At 39.9% G+C, this 26109-nt stretch overlaps 1 protein-coding gene across 2 annotated transcripts in view; it reads right to left on the minus strand.

The window, feature by feature from the left end:
* The window catches only part of LOC106067928 (uncharacterized), a 35263-nt gene extending 11168 nt beyond the window's left edge, over window positions 1-24095 (minus strand). Inside the window, exons 1-11 of one of the 2 annotated variants that reach the window (XM_056016299.1) lie at window positions 23923-24095; window positions 21819-21913; window positions 20302-20432; window positions 18651-18748; window positions 17237-17401; window positions 15642-15785; window positions 9504-9562; window positions 6705-6833; window positions 4309-4487; window positions 2685-2845; window positions 1018-1125 (exon numbers count right to left, since the gene is read on the minus strand). In XM_056016299.1, coding sequence (XP_055872274.1) covers window positions 1018-1125; window positions 2685-2845; window positions 4309-4487; window positions 6705-6833; window positions 9504-9562; window positions 15642-15785; window positions 17237-17401; window positions 18651-18748; window positions 20302-20432; window positions 21819-21906 — 1262 coding nt within the window. In that variant the 5' untranslated portion in view covers window positions 21907-21913; window positions 23923-24095. The remainder of the gene's footprint in view (window positions 1-1017; window positions 1126-2684; window positions 2846-4308; window positions 4488-6704; window positions 6834-9503; window positions 9563-15641; window positions 15786-17236; window positions 17402-18650; window positions 18749-20301; window positions 20433-21818; window positions 21914-23922) is intronic. The other variant, XM_056016301.1, reaches the window with a different exon arrangement.
* Between the last annotated feature and the right edge of the window lie 2014 nt (window positions 24096-26109).

Below are 26109 nucleotides of genomic sequence, written 5' to 3' on the forward strand. Positions count from 1 at the left end.
TATGATGGACATCCAATTCTAGGTCTACCAGTTCTCAAAATCATTATGTTAAGTTTGATAATGCATCGCTAGCTGTACACATGCCTACAGTGAATATAAATACGTTGCTCAGAGGGCCCCTTATGTAAGAGAATACTAGAAAACCTTTAACAATTTAATACGTGCCTTAGTGACGTCCATGCAGACCTTATCTTATAAAATACAGACGTGATTTCACAAAAGAAGATGGTTGCTGTGGTTCTTCCGGTTCATTAGGGTACCGTCCCGAATGCCCATATAGCCAGTCCGCCCCCTGCTGGTTATCTGAATTCATGCTGAGAGCGACGAAGAATATTATTTTACCAGCCTACTTGATGTGATAAAATATTTCCTGTATGTTATCGAGGGCCACTCAAGGCCCAGCTGCTCAGGGAGCAGACGATGTTCAGAAACTCCAGTTACACTTGTGTTCGTGCCGACGTGTAACGAATGTGTCATGTGACCAGCGTAAGACGGGCGTTCTACACTTACAACAAGATAGCCTCGAGTCGGGCATGCTACCCTGCCTCATAGTGGCGCCCGGGTGGAAACGATCGTAAGAGGAAATGATTAGGCTAAAGGGTAGCAAAACAAGACTTCCTTGGGGGTGCCTAAGGAGGTGCGAGAGCATCCACATTGCACTGCGCGGAGTTGTAAAAAAGCTCCCACAGCCTTGTCACAATCCAGGCGCTGTTCCTCAAGGGGCCGTTACATAAAAGGCGTGTCCCGCACAGTTAGCCTGGTATAGAAAAGGAAAATGGTGGGGGTCTTAGTGTACGCGGTCTCTTGCCGCGAGTCTGACCCACCCGTCAGACAGAACAGTGTACACTGTTCTCATTCAGGCCGGTGAGAGGGAGCTCTTGTTCACTTTTGCTGGCCTAGAGATTCAAGATCCGAAGGTTCAACTCTACCTGACAGTTGAAGAAGATAGCCTCGAGGATTGCTCAGAGGGGAAGAATGGGCAGAGTCAAGTACAAGAGGGTAATGTAATGCGCTTACTCAGCTTTAAAGAACTCGCCGTCCATGTAGAGCTGTGGTATGTTGGACACTCTGATGACGATGCAGATGTAGCTGAGGACCACCAAAGGCAGTGAGGAGGTTTTGGTGCTGTCAAGAAAGGGGTGGGGATAACAATCATGATGTTAAATGCGTTCAACACAAAATTTAAAAAATTAAGTTAAAAAATTAAAATGAAAAAAAGAAATAGTTCTTCATTCTGATTCTTAATAATTCAAAACATTGAGGGGAGAATCTGGGGGCCAAAACTGTTTCTCAACATTTGTCAGTATGGGTTGATACTCGGCCGTTGGGTTTTAGCTCTAAACAGCCACTAGTACAATTAAACTGGTGTAGACGTATTCGTTTTTTTATGGCGAAATGAAAATGAAGCCAAACTTCTTATTAAAACAAAACTGAATATAATTTTTATGTATAATTATACACAGCTTTCAACTTCAATAAAGATATAATTATTAATTGTTTAATTTTTTTTCATTTATTCATGTTTTGTTACGTACAAAGAGCAGGCCTAATTGTCTATACTAGATCCAAGAGTGGACGTGGGAGCAATAACCAGCACAATTATCTCAGAGTACTAAATCCTAAAGATTTACGTTTCGTTATTTAGCATATCTGTGAATACTGGAAGATTAATAATAATTCAATAATAATTTTATTTATTAAGCTCTGTTAACAAACAAAATGTAGGCTCAAGGCGCTTTAATAACATTTCAAACACAAACATTACAGTTGGAATGACAGTTAATATAAAAAAGGTTTTAACAGATAGGTCTTAATGTTCTTCTTAAAAGTGGTATAGCATGTTGTCTGTCTGAGATCAATTGGTCCGTGAACTGAAAAAGCCCGCAGACCGTAGCTTTAGAGGGAGAAACGTGGCACTACTAAAAGCGTTGAGTCCATTGAGCGCGGGGCTCTCTGGGGGACATATGGAGTAATCAGTTCGCTAAGGTTCAAGGGCATCTCATTGTTATATATACACTGATGACAAAGTGTGGCAACGTTGTAATCGATTCTCGCTTTCACGGGAAGCCAATGGAGCGTGCGCAAGAGCGTAGTAGCAGAGTCTTGTCTAGTTTTTTTAAGGACTATTCGAGAGGCATTGTTCTGTATACGTTGCTGCTTGGCTATCTGGGAAGCGTGGTCGAGAGGCTAGGTGCTTGAACTTGGCTTGTTTTGGCTACCTAGAAGGGGGCCCGAGGTTCGACACCCGACTCGGGCATAGTTGCGTTTACTGAGCGCCTAAAGGCAGCACGGAAAACCAACTCCTAGATACCCCCTCCCCCCCCCCCCCACTGGTCCACAAATGAGATTTGACCAAAGCGCTCTGAGCATGCTATAAGCATGAAAATAGCGCTATATAAAAGTTATAATAATAATAATACCTGCTAGCATTAATTTTTATTGTTTGTATTAAACAAAATAATTAATTAACTGACTAAGTGGTTAATGTTATTCATTGACCAGTGAATAGTTGTGCAAAATGTCAACTTGATCGTAAAACGGAAGTGGGAGAAATAACGCGTGCAAACGTTTTACCAGAGTGAGTTGAGATTAGCTTTCTAAAAAAGTAACTCTAGAATCTACGAAAGTTAGTACCCGTAGAGTACTGAAAGTGGATACCTCCAGAATACACAAAATGTGAGTACCTCCATGTATAGGTATGGTAGAAAAGCTCATTCGGAACTATCAAACAGAAGCTCGGGCCTCCGACTTCTGCTTTCGATCCAAAGCAGGCTGACCGCATCACATACATGACCAGGACACCTTTGTTGCTTTTCAGCATTCCTAGTCCGCCTTTTAAAGTAATCTAGCAAACAAAACAAACTCTCTGTTGAAGATGTTCTTCTATTGCAGATAACTATAAATAGTTAGCTTTTTTGGTGTATTTCAAACTATATAGTTTTGTGCTTTCTTTCAAACTGAAAAAAATAAGGTTACAAAGACAAATTTTTGTGGAAACACAAACTCAAAAAGTGGTCCACCAAGGCAGGCTTCAATATTTTCAGAAAAAACATCCGAATGAAATTATATCAAAGACAAATGAGAGATAAGAATGGAGAAAGAAGGCTTGTGTAGTGCCCCAACGGTCCAGCAGATCAAAGGATAGGTGCTGGTGAATGCAAAGTTAGATGTGAACCTGGCCGAACTAGTTCCCCTTTCAGACCTTGTGGTCTATAGGGTAGATGATGTAAAGTTCATCTGTTTTTGTGACCTATATGGTTAACGAGGGTGTCATGTAGCCAGCACAACGACCAACCGCCTTTACATTTTCCCAACTAATGTCAGGTACCCATTAGAGCTGGGTGGACTCAGAGGCGCCCAAAGATTCCGAAGTTGAAAATGCCAGTCTTCACCAGGATTCATTTTCTTTTAATTTTTCATTTTTTAAAGTTACCTTATATCATCACTACATTTCTCTACATTCTTTATATATATATATATATATATATATAAGTAATGAGGTGGGATATTTCTTCAGTCCGCACAGTCCACACCGATAGCCACATGACCTTATCCCTCTTGTGTCCGAGCTTAAATGGCATTCAACCTGGACATTACCCATTCTACCGGGCATCTCTTGTAGTGACTTTACTGGGCCTTCTTCGTCTCCGCTACAAATTTTGGCGTTTTTGTGTCTTGTTCTACACTGTGTGTTATTGTAGGGCTGCAGGTCTTCAATGTACAATAAACAGATCTAAATCGGATTACGAGTTGTCTTTGTCATTTATTCTTCTGTGCCAAACCCCCACCATATATATAGAGAGAGAAAGAGAGAAGATTAGGTAGATAGATAGATAGATAGATAGATAGATAGATAGATAGATAGATAGATAGATAGATAGATAGATAGATAGATAGATAGATAGATAGATAGATAGATAGATAGATAGATAGATAGATAGATAGATAGATAGAATAATGGTAGAAAAATCCAAAGTTAAAGGATGAGTGCAGTGCTTCACAAGACTACGCAACAAGCCCAGCTGTGACCTGAATATTTTTCTACATCTCATGCAGACAAAGCCGTTGTCCGCCAGCTGTCTATGCTTTCTTCTTGTCGTCTTCTATAATGTCTACTTTGAAAACCTGATTTTAAACCAAAACTAAACTAAGAGGAAATTACTGTGTTATAATGCATCCTCCCAATACGAAAGTATTCAAAAGTTGACTCTCCTCTCTCAGTTTTTGTATAGTATTGAAAGACTATGACACTGAGTCCCATGTTATTATAGAATGAAGAAAAGGGATGTAAGATTACAAAAAACTCACCCTGAGACTGTCTCCCCTGTATTTCAAATAGTAGTCATTGCGTTCGTCCTCCTTGTTGAAGAATGTCACATTGACGTCATCATGACCAGCTACTGTGATGAAATAGTCATGTGACGTCCTACCCGTTATCAAGACGGGGATGAACTCCCTCCCGTACTGCTCCAGGGGAGGCAACATCTCTGATGATAAACAGGAAGCTCATCGCTCAGCAGTTTAAAAAAAAAAAAAAAAGGTTTTAAAAAACAAAATGGCACCACTGGTTTGTTGATTCGTTTACTGGTGAAACTGGATGCATTACTGTGCGATATCTTATCTTATATAATACAGACGTTACTTCAAAAAAGAAGATGATTACTTCCTACGCGTCATGCATTTAGTCATGCATATTAACCAATGACTTAAATTCTGCCAAGTCACTGGTTTTCCTGGCTAGCTCAGGCAACCCATTCCATGCTCTAATAGCACTAGGGAAGAAGGAAGCATTTGTAAAAATTTGTCCTAGCATATGGGATGAGGAATGTGCCTTTATTTTTGTGTCTTTCAGAGTATTTTATTAAATTTTGTTTTTGTATTTGAAGATTATGGTTCAGTGTTTTATGTATGATTGCTACTTTACTTTTGAGTCTTCTGTCCTGAAGGCTTTCTAAATTTAGTGATTTTACTAAAGGTGTTACTCTAGTCAAATGCGAATATTCGTTTGTTGTGAACCTGACTGCTCTATTTTGTGTCTGTTCCAGTTTCTTAATGTTTTCTTGAGTTGAGGGGTCCCAAACGGAGGATGCATATTCTATTATTGGCCTAACCAAGGTTAATATACTGTGCGATACTGTGTCACCGCTTTTGGAAATGTTGAACATTTTCATTTTCTTTGAAGATTGTTACATTAAAGCACAAACCTTCCGCAGAATGGCGAAAATTATAGCAATGGAAGCACAAACCAGAGGCCTTTGAGACAGCAGTCCAGAGCGCGTACTGTACGACCAGACAGAAGTACCCTTGGGCTCAAGTATAATACAAAGCTATCGGATGTTTCATATTATTAAAAAGACAAAAGTTATGTCTTTTCTTGTCGTAAACAAAAGCAAAACTATGCTTGTCGTAAACAGAAACAAAACTATGCTTGTCGTAAACAAAAACAAAACTATTCTTGTCGTAAACAGAAACAAAAGTATTTGTAAAAAAATGTACTTGTCGTAATTAATAACAAAACTATATATCAATTTTAAAAATTAACCAATTAGCTAATTAACTATTGGTAATAAATTATTTTGTTTGCTATTTCGAACAAGGGAAAGAAATTATAATTGACTGAAATGGTGGTATAAGCTGAATTAGTCCCCAGTATACCTCTTCGTCTGTGTTTTTGTGAAAACAAACCTGAAAAATAGGTGGACACTATAGAAACAATAGAGAACTCTACGCCATCCTCCATGTTCATAAGCTCTCCACCAGCAGAGTGGTTATCGTGTTGGCTTGAGAAGCAAGAGAAGGCTTGAGCCATACGTTCAAATACATGTCGTTTTACCATTTTTTTATTACCAAGCTTTAATCAGCTCACTCTTTGTCTGTCTGGTAAAAAGTGTGTACAAAGAATTTATCCCACACCCATTCTTGGATCAAGCTGAAACTTCGCATTGACATAGACATTGACATTGACATAGACGTGACGTGAATCAATAAAAAAAAAGCAATCGCTGAGACAATTAATTACTGGTAATTCACTATTTTGTTTAATAGCATCAAGTGAAACTAATACTTCAGTATTCGTAGATATGACTAAATTTGTTGAGTTTAGTCCCCTTAAATTATTAGTTACGCAATTCCCCCAAACGCATTCTCCGATCAAGTTGATACTTTAAGCAGTTGTTTATTTTACCTAATTAAACATGAATCAATAAACAAAAATACTCAATTAGCCAATTTATCATTGGTAATTAATTATTTTTAAAAATATCGAATAAAGGAAATAGCTTGTACAATATTGGTAGATATTACTTTCAGGAGTTCTTCCCCTTTATATAATCTTTGTTGTTGTTTTTTTATAGGATATTTTTTAGATTTTGCTTGTGACTTTATCATTGTAAGTCTAGATCTAGAACACATTTAATGACATGACTGACGCAAATTAATTGATACAAGTACACTTAATATAAGCTTTGTTTTTGTTTTGATTTGTTTTTGTGTTAATCTTCTCCTTACATATATTGAAGTTGAAAGCTGTGTATATTTGTAAATTAGACTTTTTTTCAGTTTGTTTGTTTTTTAAAAGTCAGTTCAAGTTTAGTTCAGGCTCTACATATAGAATATAATATAACGGTTTAGTTGTACTTTTTAAATGAAGCTACAAACCAACGACCAAGTATAATTTTTTTTTTAAGAGTGACCCTTGTACTCACCTACAAGCACGCTCTGTCTGCCTTTTTGCTCTCGTTCGAGCATCGGGTCATCGCAAAGGACATTGATGGTGCCGTCCAGACAATTCCCGGAGATGACGCCAAAAGGGGATGTTCCTCTGACATAGGTACCTGCAGAGCTTTGGCAAACTGGTTATAGTCTTTTTGTTCCGACGTGGCAACAAAATTCAGTACATGGCATACAATGTTATCTCCCTTTTCGCGCAAGCTCCGTCACAAAGTCATCCTCAATCACAGGAGGAATGCTCCCGTCGCCTCGGCGTGGCCCTCCTTTGGAAACGTCCGCCAAGGGAGTCGGATAGGCCAAGTACGGTAGCACACATAGCTCTCAGTGGGCTACCACACGTATGGTCGAGAGATAGTACACTGCACGTGGTAGGGATGTAACAAAGTCTCGCTAACCCGTCCAACCCCATACCAATTCGTTCCCTAACGGGGGCCATACGGGCGGTGATGGACCCTCGCACAGGTTCGGTGGGACAGTATAGGCATACGAAGGGCCCCCATGCGGCTCGGCCTCCGGCCTCGCACGGGAGAGGGAACTCGTGCTTGGCTCAAGGGGTTCGTGTCCAGCGACACACCGAGTGTGAATACATGATCACGTCGGATAAGGCGGGACTTCGGACAGAGGGATTGGTGAATAGCCGATGCCTCATCCTGGCCATGGATAAAAGCCTTTCCTTGGTCAAGAGGTCCATAATAGGAAACGGGACGTTCTCGGACCTTAAGGACGTCTGATTCATCCTCAATCACGTTTGTTTGTTTTTTTACGCAAATCTCTTGCATAGCGCTTCCTAGCTTATTAGTCGCACTACAGTCCAGTCTCTTCTGAGTGGGTTGGGGGGGAGGGGGTATCTGGGCAATGGTATCCGTGCCACTTTGGGCGCACACAACTCAGCTCGAAGTAGATTTGTTATACTCATTTTGGTAGTCTTACGTTTTTAAAATCTTTAAAATCCCCCCCCCCATCTAGATTTCGTTATTAGTGTGTATGTATCCGCAGAATTATTACAACTTAAACTATACATTCTATATTAAACTTTTATGTTAGAATTTATATTTATTGTAATTTATTGCGGGTGTTGTTGTTTTTTTAATGTACACATTTATTCAAATATATGTATTAATGTACAATGTGCGCCCTGCCTTTCCCCCCTGTTTCACAAAGATGTTGATATCTAACCCGGAGGATATTCCAGCTACCCATCGCCTCAGCGTGGCCCTCCGGTGGAAACGTCCAGGGGTGGATCTGGATAGGCTAAGAACGAGTAGCGAACCAGGCCTTCTAGCAGGTCTCCCTGGGTGAGCTTTTGTTGTTTTTTTTATCTCACTCGAGGTGGGGATGGAACAAGTAACCTACAACCCAGTCCAAAAATCCGGCCACGCCGTTCCACAAAAGGTGTCGTCATCAGTTCCGGATTGCTGGATTGGCGACCCTCGCACGGAACAGTGGCGGTTACATTATAGGAATATGAGACAAGCTCCCCGCAGTTAGCACTGTCCCTGACACTTATAGCGGGTGACGAAGCTCGGGGACGGTGCGCTGTGTACGCGGCACGGCCCGGTCTAACCCAAGTCAATCGATATGGCCGTCTACCGCTGGGTGCCCTCAGACAGGACATGGGATAAAGAATCCCAATGTCCAGGCCTGGTGGTTGGATAAAAGCATTTCTAACTACCAACGGGATGAACGGCGCCTGTCGCCGATTCCCTACTGGACTTCATTGAAGGTTGATATCTAACAAGCTTTCTTATTTAATTAATTTTGTTTCACCTTTTTTTTTCCTCTCAATCTTTTACTAGTTCTTTATAACATGTCACTAGAAATTCACCCGATGTCAGTGTCAACTCTGATGACCGCCTCTGGCAGTGGTGTGGCTAGGGTGGGGGGGGGGAGGAGGGGGGAGAATTAGAAAATCACCCCAGCCCCCACTTGAGAGGGGAACCCACTTTTGAGAGGGGCTTCCAAATGAGTGTGTTTTACATTAAAAATTTAATATTACGCAAAATGCAGGGGCCACTGGGCCCCCAACGATGGAAAATCCCTAGCTACGCCCCTGTCCTCTGGCTACATCTAGATCTTTTTTTCTCCTTTACATGGGGGCTGTAAGGGATTTGTGTCAGACAAAAATAATGGAAGACGAGCATATGACCGAAAATGATATTATTAGGATTGGCTATCGGTGTAATTTGTAAATAAATACATATCTACCAAATATTATAATAGGCCTGGCGTTAGGTGTGGTCAAAACGTTGTCGCCCACGCATCAGTTCCCCCCTCCCCTCCACGGAGCTGATGAATCCAAAGAAAAGGGAAGTGTCAATTCGGAGCCAGCGGAGTCGCAGTCTCTGCCAGGGTGTAGCGCTGGATGCTGCCAACTGCCAAATCGTCGCCGGCTCCTGATTTTTCCTCAGGGTTGACTCCCGATGCCTCTCCCATTATTGGGTACAGCTGCAAGGCAACAGAGGTTTGAATTCAGAGTTTTCCTTCTCCTAGGTGGGTAGCCAGCAATGGCTAACGAGCCCCATCTTTTCCGAAGCTTACAGGCTTAGGCGCCTGTTATTCTGCCTTCGCCCCTTCTTCTGTCTGTGAAAACAGTTCCGCCGGACTCAATATCTGAGCCACACGTGAAGGCCAGGAGTTGGACTGGTTGTCAGAGGCTATTTGAGACGCATGCCATTAGGAAGTATTTTATAGGTAGTGGAGTGCTTATATCCATTACCACTTCCGGCACTGACAACCTTGTGTGATATAGAAAGTAAAACAATATATATATATACCTGTAAAGCTGGACGAGAGTCTGTTATCATCACAGTTCGATAAGGAGAAGGCTCTCCACCTTTAAATATAAATAATATTTGTTTAACCGAAGCTTAATTAAGGGGAAGCACCTCTCAATTACTGCCATTTCTCTTAATAGGATACTATTTATATCCCTTCTTGTATATAAATTTAAAAAAAGATATTTTTTAAACCGAAGCTTAAGTACGGGTGAAAACTGCATAATTACTGCCATGCCTCTTAATACGACAATATTTATATCCCTTTTTGTATATAAAGGAAATTACATTAACTACTACTTATAAATCAACTAATCGGTTAATTTTTTAATTGAGTAAGGTGTTTTCATCGACTTTGACTGATTGTGAAAAGTTTCTATTTGATGGAAGAAAGGGAAGTTGGAGAAATAATGTATCAAAGAATTCTGACAGACAGACAAACAGACAGACGGAGTGAGTTAATATAAGCTTTGTAAATACAGACTCACTTGAATGAGCCTAAAACAAAGCAAAAAAAATACATATACTTAAAAGAGCCAAATTTAAAATAGAGATGACTTAAACATTACACTAATTTATTTAATCTTAGTAATTAAGTAACGTAGCTCTTTTCAGACCTTGAGATCTAGGGCGTAGTGTTAGCGAGTGTGTCATGCGGCCAGCACAACGACCAACCGCCTTTACTTTCCCCAACTAATGAGCCAGGTACCGAACCGAGTTGGTGTTCCTAAAATTTTCGAAGTTCGACATTTCTGCCTTAACAGAGATTCGAACCCTAGACCCCCTCGGTTCCATTCCGAAGCCAATTGCTTTACCATCAGCCACGACGCCAAACTGTATAAATATGTTAGCGACCATTCCAAAGTTTTATAACCACACAGAAGAAAGATGAAATTGTTTCAAAGTACAAAGTAAATGAAGTTTTCCTAAAAATAATTTCGACATTTTTGTACTTCCTCAAATGAATCAATTTTTCTACTGAAATCGTCTTGTCTATATTTTCTGGGATGGGCCGACAGAGAGATATTTTCTCTAATAGATTTCTACATTAGCTGAAGACCATGTGTAATAAGAAATAAAGGAACACTGAAGAGTAACCTAAAACAAGGCTTTATTAAACTAGAACGACACATGAACTGACGAAAGAGACTTGGACAGTAGCACACTAGATCAATGTTGTGAACACATTCTCACATTCTCACGACGTTACACAAACATAAACAAATAGTAACTATTTCACCACATTCACCCCGCCTAGAATTAAAATAGCAAGTATAATAATATAGTAGGCCAATAGCATAAATGAAGAGAGAATGCCAGTGCCTGTAATACAATAGATTATCAATAGATCAATAAATAGTGTCGAAATATTAATTTCTCTAGTAAACAATAGTGAATGGTGATACAAAGAAACCTAAAAACCAGTATCTGTTGTATGACTTATAAACAATTAATAGTTTCTGTTTTAAGTATTAACAAATAGTGTAGTAAGTAAACATGTACGTAAGTAAGTGAAAAGTAAACTCTAGTATCAGTAGCAAGAGATAAACAATGCCAGTTTATGTAGAACATAAGTAGTGCAATAGAGGAACAACTCTAGACTCTATAGTTCGGTCTGGTTCTTCTCTCTCTTAAGTTGTAACGGGGTTGACTATCCTGTTCTACAGTTTGGGAGTCACTAGCGAGTTCCTGAGCGTCAATTGGGGTATTTTCAAGAGGAAGCGCTCGGAGGTCCTCAGAGCCTACCAGGGGTTCTTTCCTTTCTTGTATCACCGTAGGGGTGTTTACTGGTACTTCCGTGTTTTGAGTTTCTGGAGGATATTCATTATCCTCACCCTGAGGGAAGAACGAAGGTTCACTTGTTGTTGTGGATGGGGAGGGGGTGGGAGCCAAGCGTCTTAGAGAGACCGTCTCCTCTTTACCGCTGGGCAACCGTACGACGGCATATTGGGGGTTACACATCAGCAGGTCGACTTCCTCCATGAGAGGATCATACTTTGAAGATCGGTTCTCTCTTCTCAGCAACACTCGACCTGGGCTAGATAGCCAAGTGGGGATAGATATCCCGAAGGAGGATTTCCGGTTGAACCGGAAAACTCTCTCGTGTGGAGTTTCGTTTGTTGCCGTAGATAGTAATGATCTAATCGAGTATAGGGCCTGGTTCAAGACAAGCTCCCATCTCGAGTTCGGGAGATCGAGGTCTTTCAGTGCTAAAGTAACAGCGTTCCATAGAGTTTTGTTTAGTCGTTCAATTTGTCCGTTGCATGAAGGATTAAAAGCGGTTGTTCTACTTGTAGCTATTCCCCTCTGGTGCAGAAAGGATTGCACCTCCCTCGACATAAAGGCCGTACCTCTGTCAGAATGGACGTACTCTGGCATCCCAACTAAGGAAAACAGCTGATTTAAACACTTTATGACAGTAGATGAGGACATATCGGGACATGGGTAGGCAAATGGGAAGCGTGAGTACTCATCCACCATTGTTAATAAGTATTTGTTGTGAGTAGCAGATGGGAGTGGCCCCTTAAAATCGATGCTTACTCTCTGAAATGGTTGGGTAGCCTTGATGAGGGTGCCTGAAAACTGTTTGAAGGCTTCAGTTCAGCGCAAGTTTTACATTGGTTTACCACTTTGCGGACGTCCTCGCAGGAAAAAGGTAAGTTCTTAGTCCGAACGAAATGGAGGAGTCTCGTGACCCCTGGGTGACAGAGGTTGTTGTGTAACAGTTTGAGGTCTTCTCCAGTCATTGCTGACGCAAAGTGGTTTCTTGAAAAGGTATCCGCCGCAGCGTTTTGTTTCCCGGGTCGATATACGACGTCATATTGGAAACAACTAAGCTCCAGTCGCCATCTTTGTATCTTTTCGTTTTTGATCTTGCCCTTGTTCTGCTGGTCAAACATAAAAGACACTGAGCGTTGATCTGTAACCAATGTGAAGGGTCTACTGATAAGGTAATGTTGCCATTTTCTCAGGGCTTCTACGATAGCGTATGCTTCCTTTTCTACTGCTGAGTGTCTGCGTTCACTATTCGTGAGTGTTCTTGAAAAGAAGGCGACAGGACGGCCTTCTTGATTAAGAGTGGCGGCAATCGCGATGTCAGAGGCATCTGTTTCGACTGTTAGAGGTCGATTGTAATCTATCGTCGACACAGCAGCGTTTTCAAGTTCGTGTTTTAGCTGTTTAAAAGCTTCTTGAACTTGTTCAGGGGGAGGAAAGGCTTTGTTGTTTACCAATAAATGGATCTTGTTGGAGAAATTTGGGATCCATTGAGAATAATAGGACAGTAGTCCAATCACCCGCTTTTGTGATTTCATGTCTTGTGGTGGAGGTAGGTTTCTCAATGCTTGAAATCTTTCGGGGTCTGGTCTTAATTGCCCTTGTGAGATTTCGTAGCCTAGGAGGCATACTTTATTAGTCGCAATAGCACTTTTATCATTGTTGAAGATGATACCGTACTTTTTAGCGGCATTGAGAAATCTCTGTAGATTCTGGTCGTGGCTACTGGGGTCAAGTCCGCAGATGGTAACGTTATCCACGTAAGCGAACGTGTCCTGTAGCCCTGCCTCCTCAATTATTGTGTTGATCGTCCTTTGAAATGCAGCGACTCCGTTTGTCACTCCAAAAGGAATGCGGCAAAACTGATAAAGCTTTCCGCCAGCCTCGAACGCCGTGTACTGCTTTTCATCATCCCTGATAGGTATCTGGTGGTAAGCGCTTTTGAGGTCAAATGTACTGTACATTGAGTATTTAGATATTTCCTGCACCAGTTCATCAACTTTTGGCACGGGGTACGCGTCGAGGTAAGTGAATCGATTGATGGTTTGGCTATAGTCGATAACCATTCTCTTTTTGTGCCTTTCATTAGTTGTTGCAATTATCTGGGCTCGCCACGGGGACGTGGAAGGCTCAATAATTTTGTCAGATAGGAGTCTCTTGATTTCATTTTGAATGAATTTGGAGTCAGGCATAGAATATTTTCTAGATTTAGTGGCTATGGGGTGGCAGTTAGGAGCAAGATTAGCGAAGAGGCGAGGGGCTTCAACTCGTGCAGCTTTCAGCGTACAGACCTGGAGAGTGCTCCGTTTTCCCTCAAATGGGATCATCAGTTTTTCATGCTGGCTGATGAAATCTAGCCCTAAGATTACATCAGATACTAGTCCATCTAGTAGTGAGAGCTTAACACTTTCGTATTGTTCATCTTTGTACTTTATTTTTGCGAAAATATGGCCGTGAGTAGTGCGAGAAAGATGTGTAGAGGCCATGTAGATTCTGTTTCTGGACGTTTCTAATTTCCATCTGTACCTTTTAGCAATTGAAGAAGATATATAGCTTTCACTGCTCCCCGTATCTACGAGAGCCTTCAATGGTACTCCATTGACGAGTATTGAAATAGTAGATTTAGTAAGACCGGACGCTGGTGTCGATGCCCAGGAGGATCCAACGGTTGTAGTCCGAGACGTCTCATCATCTGCTTTCACTATGGCTGAGGTTATAGATTTGAGTGTCTGTCTGGTCGATCTACAGACTTTCTGGAAATGGCCCCTCTTACCGCACAAGTTGCATGTAGCGTCGCGGGCCGGACATCTAAAGCGTTGATGTGGGCTGTTTCCACAAAAGAAACATCTTTTACTAGTCGCCGCACTCACCTCGTGTTCTACTTTTGTCGTTGGAGAAAGGCTCTCCTCGTCGGCGCTAGCTCCACAGGGAGTTTCAGAGCAGATGTTATACGCCATGGCATGGTTATGGGCATATTCAAGTTGTCTTGCCTCTTCATAGGCGCACTGTAGAGTTAAAGTAGATTTCTCTAAGAGTCGCAGCCTTATGCTGTTTGAAGCCAGTCCAGTAATGAAGGCGTCTCTTACGAAGATATCTCTGTGTTCTTCAGCGGTGACAGCTTTGAAGTCACAGTCTTTGGCCATACTTTTAAGCTTAAGTAGGAAGGAGTCAACGGTTTGTCCGTTCTCTTGTCGACAAAGAGTTATCATGTGCCGTGCAAAAATTTCGCTTTTAGGCTTCACGTAGACATTTTGTAGAACTTTGATTGATTCTTCGAACGTGGTACACTCACTTATGTACTGAAATACGCTCGAAGAAACGTAGTTTTCCAGTAATTTCTTTTTGTCAATCTCACAGTGAGAGACTGAGGAGATGAAATTCTCAAATGTTCTGAGCCAGTGCAGCCACTTCTCGGCAGCCGATGGCGAGCTAGGCTCTATGTCTAGCTCTTTTGGCCTAAATAGCCGTTCCATTTGTATAATTACTTTTACTTACAGACTGAGAATAGTGTTGAACGAAAATCCAAAAAAGATACGTGAGGCACATAGATCCAAAGAATTGAAAATTTCTAGTTTAATAAATTGTAATAAGAAATAAAGGAACACTGAAGAGTAACCTAAAACAAGGCTTTATTAAACTAGAACGACACATGAACTGACGAAAGAGACTTGGACAGTAGCACACTAGATCAATGTTGTGAACACATTCTCACGACGTTACACAAACATAAACAAATAGTAACTATTTCACCACACCATGGGATCCAGAGAAATAGATTTCTACATTAGCTGAAGACCATGGGATCCAGAGAAATAGATTTCTACATTAACTGAAGACCATGGCATCCAGTGAAATAGATTTCTACATTAGCTGAAGACCATGGGATCCAGTGAAATAGATTTCTACATTAACTGAAGACCATGGAATCCAGAGAAATAGATTTCTACATTAGCTGAAGACCATGGGATTCAGAGAAATAGATTTCTACATTAACTGAAGACCATGGGATCCAGAGAAATAGATTTCTACATTAACTGAAGACCATGGGATCCAGTGAAATAGATTTCTACATTAGCTGAAGACCATGGGATCCAGTGAAATAGATTTCTACATTAGCTGAAGACCATGGGATCCAGAGAAATAGATTTCTACATTAGCTGAAGACCATGGGATCCAGAGAAATAGATTTCTATATTAACTGAAGACCATGGGATCCAGAGAAATAGATTTCTACATTAACTGAAGACCATGGGATCCAGTGAAATAGATTTCTATATTAACTGAAGACCATGGGATCCAGAGAATGTTTGATTTCTTAGCAGACCAATATCTTTTAGTTTACAGAATGGCTTACATACTTACGGAGGGAGATCAACAATAAGATTTGAACCTGTTCCGTAACTGATGCCGTGGTATTTGAAGACCATGGACCTATCCGCAAACCTTAGCAGTACGGTGAGAGTGGAGTTGTGTTCCCCTGTTACGAACTGCGCTGACACTCTTGATCTGAGGAACAAGGAGAGTTATCGTTCGTTAGGAGAGCTACGTTCGCTGGGAGAGTTATCGTTCGTTAGGAGAGTTATCGTTCGTTAGGAGAGTTATCGTTCGTTAGGAGAGTTATCGTTCGTTAGGAGAGTTATCGTTCGTTAGGAGAGTTATCATTCGTTGCGAGAGCTATCGTTCGTTACGAGAGTTATCATTCGTTACGAGAGTTACCATTCATTATGAGAGTTATCCTTCGTTAGTAGAGTTATCATTCGTTAGCGTTAGGAAAGTTATCGTTCGTTAGGAGAGTTATCGTTCAAATGGAGAGTTATCATTCGTGAGAAGAAAAACAAAAGTTATTTAGTTCAGAAAGAGGGAAGAGAGAAAGACAGAAAGTGAAAATTTTAGAAACAAGATCGAAAAGAGAGAAAGTAGTCAGCTGGCTAGAGAGACAGCGTTTTACTCAATATTCAAGAATAGACAAAATTCCCAAAACTTGATATACAATACTTGTTTCTTAGACTTACTGAGACTTTGACTTAGATCCTTCCTGGCATTGGGCGGTAAACTAGCCTCTCCCAATAGAGATCTGACACAGGCCACGTCTGCAGCCGGTTTCCACTTGGTGATCACTCCTCTGAAGTATTCCATTAAAGTGTGGCGCCAAGTCATACGATGACGCCCCTATTTGCGCTTTCCTCGTATTGGCCTCAAAGACATCACAACTCTTGATATTCGTAATTCATTCTCTCGGAGAACATCTCCCGTAAACCTCAAGCGACGCTTGCTCACAGCCACATTAAATAGTGATCTATTCCCAGTTCAGAATTGGATTTCTTTGATCAGATCTCTGTAACTAGCTCCTAAAATCTGTCTTAGCCATTTTTCGCTAGGCCGCATTAAGCCATTTTTCGATTTTGACGAATGGCTTCCGTGTCTTGCATGCAAGGGAAGTGTTATCGTCAAAATCATCTGTTGTGGGGTTTTTAACTAAAAAATCTCAGGAGTTTTTTTCTTTAACAAATTCAAAACCCCATTTAGCTACGCTCATGGAATTTGGCGAGTGTAATTTGCTTTAGAATAATATTGAAGAGGGGGTTTTCAATTTCAACCTCAAAACTCTCTGTAGGGGGATTTTAAACTCCAAACCATCTGGACTGGTTTTAAACTTTTAAAAAAGCCATCTGGAGGAGGGGGGTTTAAACTCAAAACCCCCCTTTGGCTTGGCTAAGCTCAAAGAATTTTAGTGTGTAATTTATTTTTTTTTTATTTTGAATGAGGTATTTTTTAGCACGCCCCATTAGAGTTGGGGGACTCAGGGGCGTGCTAACAATCCAGAAATTCAGAATCCCAGAATCTTAACCGATATGGAAATCCGACACCACGCCCCACTAAGGCATATCACTTTCTACTAAATAGGCTACTTTAGAAACAAAGTCTAGGTCTAGATCTAAGCTACTAGTTCAACTCACTCTAAAGAAACTAGATAATAAAGTTTCCCCCAGCCGTCAACAGGAATGGCCAGGAACGTTTCGAAAGAGTCTTCTGCGTAGGACTGCATAATTAAAACACAGAGGCCAAAAAGCCCGCTTCCTTTGAAAACATACACTGATTTTCTAGCCAAGTCCTTTTCGAATCTGTAAGAAAGATACAGATACACGCAAAAGAAATCAAAGAATGTCCATTAAAGTAAAATCTGTTTATAATCTATGATATAAATAATTTACACGAAAAACATAAAGTATAGTAAAGACCATGCAGTTGGTCAGATAATACAAGCAGTAATTATTATATTTTGGTCAGCACAGCGGTCCACTCAGGCAGGAAAAAAGGCAGTTTTCAATATTTTCAGAATATCGGTATTAAATTCTATCAAAAGTGGTCCACCCAGGCATGTAAAAAGGCAGGTCTCAATATTTTCAGAAAAAGCATCAGAATAAAATTCTATCAAAGACAAATGACAAAGAAGAATGGAGAAAGAAGGTTGGCAGATCTTGTGTGGTACCCCAGCAGACCAAAAGATAGTTGAAAGTGAATGTGAGGTTAGATGTGAACCTGGCCTAACTGATGTCTAATTATTGATCTAATTGTTTTTAAGGGTCCATCTCTAATTCAAAGCCTCAAGAAAAAATAAAACATTTCCGTAAAAAAAAAAAAAAAAAAAAAGTTCCTTTACTTATGTGTACTATTGCCAATGCTAAGCGCTACAGTTCACGCGATAATATGAAAAACTACTTATTAATTGAATTATGTCCAACTTGTATGCATACTAAATAGATTTTTTCTCTTTAAAAAGAAGGCTATCATTTTTTGTGTAAATGTAGTAGCTAGTGTGACAGAATTTATCTCACTTAGCAATACAAATGTAAAAAAAAAGTTTGACAAAAAATCTTCCACTATATATGTAATGACGCTTATAATAAAGAGCCTCCCGTGTTTGTTACTATAAATAGTGAATAGTTATAAAAGTGGTGTATTTTTATGTAAAAACTGCTTGCATAAGTGATTTAAAAAATTAGTTTTTAGGCTTTTAGAAAAGAAAAAAGTAGCCGTGGCATCAGAACTTTGAATGGTCTAAAATATTATGATGTCGGATTTTCACTATCTTTTCTAGTTAACGAGATCTAAACGGGACGGACGGGCAGACATTCCACACAAAACTAATAGAGTCTTTTCCCCTCTCAGGGACCGCTAAAAAAAATGTTTTTTTCCTAACTTCAATTTTAGAAATTTAAGTAAAAAAAAAATTACTTCTGGCATGTATATTTACATCAGCAGAGATACGCCCAATTGAAACAGTGTTGGGACAAGGCCAAATAACTAAAGAAGAAATAGGGTCCTTTAAAGTCTTAATTTCGTTTGGTCTTAAGTTTTATACTGACTTACGAAAAGAGTTTGGGATTGGCTGAGACTTGGTTCATGTTCTTGACACCTGGCAAGATGATCAAACTCTGGACTGTCGCGTTTCGGAAAGTGACGGTCACCTGCCGAGAACAAATTTGGTTAGTCGGAGGGGAGGGAGTCCGAGATCACATATCTTAACGAGTGTTATCTTATAAAAAACAGACGTTACTTCACACCCGCATATATATTTTTTTTTTAATCTCACTGTCAGCTTTTTCTTTGTCTTTCTTTATCATCTCCGTTCTCTTTCTGTCTTCTTTTTGTGTCTCTTTCTCTTCTCGTTGGGTTTCTCTTTCTTTTTTGGTCCTTTTAAGTAGTATGTATTTCTGCGTTACATAGATGTAATAAAACGTGACCTCAAATCAGTGAACATCAATACTGACAATTGGGAAGACATAGTTCTAGACCGCACCAGATGGAGAGAGACAGTGACCAAGAAAGCTATGGACAGTGAAAGTACATGGGTCTCAGCCCAGGAAGAAAAACGCAGTATCCGAAAAAACGTCCAGCTTCTCTACCACCGAAGCAAAAGCCACCTTAATCTGCGCTATCTGTGGACGGGAGTGTCTCTCCAAAATAGGGCTCCACAGCCACATGAGGAAGTGTGCTCTGAGATGAACCATAGTCGTTCTACGACTGAAGGAGGCCAATGAGAATGAGAATAAGGATAAGTGTGTGGTACAAGGATAAGTGTGTGGTACAAGGGTAAGTGTGTGGTACAAGGATAAGTGTGTGGAACAAGGATAAGTGTGTGGTACAAGGATAAGTAGGGTACAAAGGAGGCCAATGATGATGGTTTCTGCCTTTTATTTTTCTCTTTATTTCTCAATGTTCTTTTTCTTTTTATTCTTTCTTCACCTTTCTCCAGTTAAAGTCTCTCTCTCTCTCTCTCCTCTTTATCTCTCACTGCTTCTATATTTAACTCTCTACTCTTTCTCTTTTGTTCCTTAACCCCTCTTTATTTTCTTATTTTACATAATACAGATGTTACTTCAAAAAAAGAAGATGATTACGTCCTACGCGTCATGCATATTAACCAATGACTTAAATTCTGCTGGTTTTCCTGGCTAGCTCAGGCAACCCATTCCATGCTCTAATAGCGCTATGGAAGAAATAGCATTTGTACAAATTTGTCCTAGCATATGGAACGAGGAATGTACCCTTATCTTTGTGTCTTTCTGAGTATTTTATTAAACTTTTGTATTTGAATATTATGGTTCAATGTCTTATGTATCGTTGCTACTTTACTTTTGAGTCTTCTATCCTGAAGGCTTTCTAAATTTAATGATTTTACAAAAGGTGTTACTCTAGTCAAATATGAATATTTGTTTGTTGTGAATCTCACTGCTCTATTTCGGCAGAAGCTTCGGGAAGTCTTTGATGCACAGTGAACAATGAATAATTACGTATGAAATTACTGACAACCAATGAACAACAATTAATAAAAATAATAGATTTTTTTTAAGTTAACCTTGGATTTATTATTAGGCAAATAGTTGTCAGTCCTCCAAATCTGGCCACCTGCGAACAATTCACACATTACACAGTCGCGAGGCGCGGTCTAAACAACGAAATCTAGATCTAGCAATTATTTTTTAAAATCTTTGTTTCGGAATGTTTCTTTTGGGTTTACCTGGACACCATCCGCAGCAGCAGTGTACAAAAAGAACTCCACTTGACCAGGCAGCCTTGATGGATCACTGTGATTTCCAATCACCTTTAAGTTCGTGACGACAAACAGGTTCCCGTACGTGGTGCCTGCCCCTGAAAACAACACGAAACAAGGGTTTGCTGACTGCAGTGCTCTACGACCTGGTGACCTAGTTACTTAGAAGGTTAATCAAAATTGTTAAAATTGCACATTTTTTTTTATTTCAATTTTAAAGTTCAGGGTGTGCGTAGGGAAGGGAGAGCACCGTTAAAAAATTATGCAATCTAATTAATTAACTTGGCTTTTATATTGAAAAAAGGATTTAAACCTTGAGGTATTGAGATATATTGCAGTGATTTGGCGGCTCTTACTCTTATATACGCCTTGCTAGTTTTTTTTCTGAAGTATTTTAAATATTTTTTTAAATAGCAAAATAGGATGAAAATGGTACTAATAAATTTTCCACCACTTACTAGACTTGGCCATTAGCCTAATTCGAAACCAGACACATCAGTCTTGGGTCGCATTATCTTAGTTCAATGAAACTGAATCATTGTTTCGATCTAAATAATTCGCACTGAAAGAGTTAACAATATACCTTGAGCAGAAGCTTATAGGAGCTATATAGCACTGTGTCATAAAAGAATAAATGAATCGCGGTCGAAGGCTGCTTATCACAAGGGAGAAGTAACACGTTGGACATACAAATATATTTGATTAAACAAAATCGTCCGTATACAATCATAGTCTCCATAATTTAAACTCAGATTTAATAGTTTACATCTGTTTTAGAAGTTTAAACTAGGACGGCCCATGTGCGTGGGCTTAGATTACAACATCAATGACCGTCTAAATTCCATTCTGGTGAACTCTTTAAATGTTTCCTTACATCTCAATTCCTAAATGAGGGGGGTGGTTGAGCGGTTAGGCACGTTGCTTCCAAAGCTAGGGTCTTTGGTTCGAATCTCAGTGAAGACTGGGATTTCGAATTTCGGGATTTTGAATTTCGGGATTTTTATCATGCCAACTCTGCCCTATAGATCTTAACTTCTGATATACTTTTTTTTTGACGACTCCGGCGAACTCTTGTTTAACAACCATATCTCCCTTCCACACTCTAGCAGTCACTTTCACCAAATCTTATAGTAAAATTAATGTTTATACTATTTCAAACGTTTAAGGTAGGCCTAAATAAGTCAAAATAACGCTAGACAGGATGATATGGTATATTGCGGGAGCCACATAAGATGCATGCTTCGCTCTGCCTAGATTTTTTAAGATCTAAGGTTTACCTGGTCATGATAGATATCAATAACTGCGTGAAAATCATAGGGCATTAGGTACGAAGTATATATTATATATATTGGGTTGTTTTTTAGATGGGTTTTGCAGAGAATGAGTTACATCTTTGATAAAAAAAAATCAGTGAATAGATATTGATACATTGATATCCAATAGATTGATTGGTTGATCGGTAACCGTGCTATTCTAGTGATTACCTTTAGTCCTATAGATACAAAACACAATCGCAAGAAGATTTCCTACGTATCTGAGAGCCACCGCTCGAGACGTCATCGCACTGGACATAGGGAATCTAGAAAAGTCAATGAATTATAGGCCTACAGGTCAGTGTTGGGATGACAACAAAGTAAAAAGCGCCCCCTCCCCCGCAAATATTGAAAACAAAAGCTACATTCGTTTGTAATGGGTTTTGATTTTGCTTTTTTTTTTCCAATCTTATTTTGTTTTGTTTTTTGTTGTTTCTTTGTTTTCCCTTTAGAATGAACAGTCTCGTTTCTTTGAAAGGATTTTCTTTGTTGTTTCAATAAATCCAGTTCAAAGTTTCTACTATCTTCTTATATTGTGGTCTATAGGGCAGATGATGTAAAGTTCATCTGTTTCTGTAACCTACGGTTAACGAGGGTGTCGTGTGGCCAGTACAACGACCAACCGCCTTTACTTTTTCCCCTACTAATGTCAGGTACCCATTAGAGTTGGGTGAACTCAGAGGCGCCCAAAGATCCCGAAATTTAATATCCCAGTCTTAACCAGGATTCGAACCCGGGTAACTCTGTTCAGAAGCCAAACCTTTTACCACTCAGCCACCGTGAATCCCCTTGTCTTGTGGTATGCGCCTAAGACTGTCGAAACGACGGTCCCGAGTTCAAACCCTGTGTCCACTGCTGTTCCTTGCCGTTCAGCTTGAGTTTGAGCTAGGACCTACAGTTCTTTATTTCTGAAGGAGCAAACAAAATATAAAACAAACTTTTATTCCCAACAGTGACGTAGCTATGGATTTGGGATCCTCGGAGAGCTTGACCTCTATAGGGGCCCCTGCATTTCAACATCATGACATGAGATAATGGCGTAATATTTGATGTAAAAACACATTTCGGACACTCATTTGAGGGCCCCCCGCCTCAAGTTTTGGCCTGGGTTGGGGACACCCCCTCCTCCACCCTAGCTACGCCACTGATCCCAGCTCTCCAAGTTGAAGACAGTGGCTTAGATTAATTATGAGTTATATAACTCTTTAAAGTTAAGTATCTCATATTACCCCACTGATTATTTTGGGTTTTCTTCTGCTTGAACATTCACCCCCAATTAAGATCTAGATGTAATATTTGAGCAATTAAACATTAAGAAAAAAAAACAGTGTACCCTAATTTACCCCCAACATGGTATCCCATATTACTCCCAGGGTAGAACACTGAAAAGTTTGTTATTACAACCTTATCGCTGTGCTGATCAGAATTTTTAAACTGTTTTATTCTTAATATTTGCTCATGTAGGCCTATTCATTATATACCAAATATAATATGATAGCTTACATTTTAAGCGTTTACTTAGACTTAAAAAAAAAGTAATGTAATTTAAAGAAAACCACCAATTTTATTAAAACATTTTATTAAATGTGAATTTAAATTGCGAATGTTGTTTCTTAGCTTAAACCTCGTTTCCACTTCGCCAAATTTTATATAGAACCGACCTATGAAAAAATACCACAAATGCTCATATTGCCTACCATCTCATATTACCCCAACTTTCCCCTATTTAAGTAGGGCCCTAGTGAATTGGGTGGCCTAAAATAAAATAGAAAATACAAATTAATCTGAATCAACAAATAAGTTAAATTCATAAAGCGAAATTTCCGTTACGTTCCGCGAGCATCGTAAACAAATTCGTACAGATGTCATAAGTGGATTTTTTTTTTATCAGCTAAATCCAAGTGCTGATAGCACAAACGTGCTTCATGGGCGATTCATCTTCGAGACGAAGTTCGAGATTCATCTTCATCATCTAGAAATAACATTTCAACATTTCACCAAAATGAAGAAACAAAGGTCTTCTAGCATATGTAATCTAACAAGTAGATATAAACATTTGTATAAAAACCTTAGATTTTAGTAGACCTAGAGACTTAGAGCTAGGAGGTTACTAAACATAGAGATATAATCTAGACGTAGTTCTGCTAGGTTTGACATCTGATCCATGTTTCACAATTTTTTTTTAACTAATCGGAGGCCCTAGACTGCTTCCTGGTTTTCCTAAGGCCGGTCCTGGGACCTGGGTAGAGGTGAAGATCTGGAGCCTGCTACTTACGGAAATTCCGAACAAGAAATAGCTCTTTTAATAATCTCAATCTGAGTTATTTCACTGTTTATCTAAGTATCGTTTTTATGTCTATGTAGAAAACTAAATATTTTTTACTCATAGACATATATTTTGTGATATTTCATTCAACACTTGTGCCACACAGTACAATTTTTAACATGAATCTATGGAATCTCCAAAGCATAATAATAAGGCTTGTCTTCGAGTCCGAAGATTAATGAGGAATGCAGTATTTCCCGAGGATACACAGCCCCAGCTTTGACCTACATATTTTGACACATCCAGGGCAAACTTTGTCCTTGAGAACGCCGGTATAGACAGTATAAAGGGACGTCTTATGGTCCGACAGTTACGCTGGGCAGGGCACGTATCTCGTATGGCAGTCTTTTTGGTGAGGTAAAAGGTGCTCGACGTAACAGAGGTGCCCCACGGAAACGCTTCAAAGACCAGCTTAGGCGCCAACTTGCCTTAGCTGACATAGAAGAGAGGAAAGACGCATACGGCGAAAAGAAAATCTAAGTCGACCACCTGCGGACAATGGTTATGCTTGCTCTGGCTGTGGCAAAATATGTAGGTCACAGCTGGGGCTGCGCAGCCACGGGAAATATAGCATGCCTCATCTTTGGACTCGAAGACCAGCCTTTAATAATAACATGATATCAACAGTGTTGATTATAAAAATGATATGCAATTAACAACTCTTTAGTCACAGTCTGCATTGGTAAAGTAATTTAACATGGTGGTAGAAGTTGTGGAACCAATATCTGAACTTGAACGTAACGGCATTATAAATGCTGTTAAACATTTTTTGCCAAAAGCTTCTATGCAATATTATGAATGGGGTAGTAGAGATTTTTTTTTGTCTGAGTCACGTGGTGGTGTTTAATTTCTTTTAGTTTAAAGTAGGAATTTGATAAGCGTGTTAGGTCAATTATTTAGTGATTTTAATCAATTCATGTGAGACAGACAATAATTTATGAACTGCAAGAACATCAAGTACACCCTTTTTATAGCTTAAACCTTAGATAAAACTGAAGTGTATAATAGATATAATAGGCTTATTATAGAGATATGTGATTAAATTTCAAGTAAGGCCTATGGCAGATAAGAGCATTAGGATAAACCAACTCCTGCAGCCACCTGTTCCCAAATTGTGATGGCTTGCCATCCATTTGGACCCGGTCAGTATGGAAGAGAGGCGTGTGCTGACGTGCGGGCAGCCCAACACTCACAAATTTACAGCCCAGGCTTTCCCCCAGCAATGGCGATTTGCAAAAGGCAAAGATCGTCTTTTGAGACGTAAAATGCCACACACCGAGAAAAAAAATCCACATCCTCCCTGTCCTAAAAGAAAATAGTCTGTGTGTCCGACTGATTTTAACAGCCTGGTCAGATAGACGTACACACCTAGTGTACTGTAGTGTGTAGTTGATGATGACAAAGACGTACACACCTAGTGTACTGCTGTTGTGTGGCCTATGACGAGAACAGCTACGTTTTCTTCACTGCGTGTTATGCAATAAATGTTAGTTGTATGTTGGGTGTCCAGACAAGAAAATAACACATTGGTCTAGTTAGTCAAGAATGTACGTAGATCTACCTTAAATTTACAATAAAATAGTTACACACCCTTCATGCCCCAAAAGTAAATAGACTGTGTGTCCGACTAATTTTAGGTTCACCAACTTGGTCAGATAGACATACACAAGTTATATGCCCATAGGGTACTGAAGTAGGCATATATAGTACATGATAACAAGCCCACCCTGTTTTTCCTAGCGCGTTATGCAAAAGTGTATGTTGGTTGGTCGTGCGGTTTGCGCGCTGGACTGTCGTTCGGATGGTTGAGGGTTCAAATCCTGCCCGCTTCCATCCCCCGTCGTCCTGCGGGAGGTTTGGGCTAGGAAGTAAACTATCTTCAACTCTGAAGGAACATCCGAAACATGTAAAACATTTTACAAAACATTTTTACACATTGGCATGGTTGTCAAGCAAATGCACATAGAAGTTTTTGGCGCAGCCTTTTGGCGCAAGTAAAAGGGTTTTAATCATTTTGACGATTTCAAAAACGCATAATGCGAACTATTGATGGTGGCCTAGTCGTGGGGTAGGTGGTCGGGAAATGTCATCCCGGGTTCGATCCCTACCAACCGCAATTTCCCGACATCCCGTAGA

The sequence above is a fragment of the Biomphalaria glabrata genome, chromosome 17 (assembly GCF_947242115.1).
Source record: "Biomphalaria glabrata chromosome 17, xgBioGlab47.1, whole genome shotgun sequence".
NCBI classification, from domain to species: domain Eukaryota; kingdom Metazoa; phylum Mollusca; class Gastropoda; family Planorbidae; genus Biomphalaria; species Biomphalaria glabrata.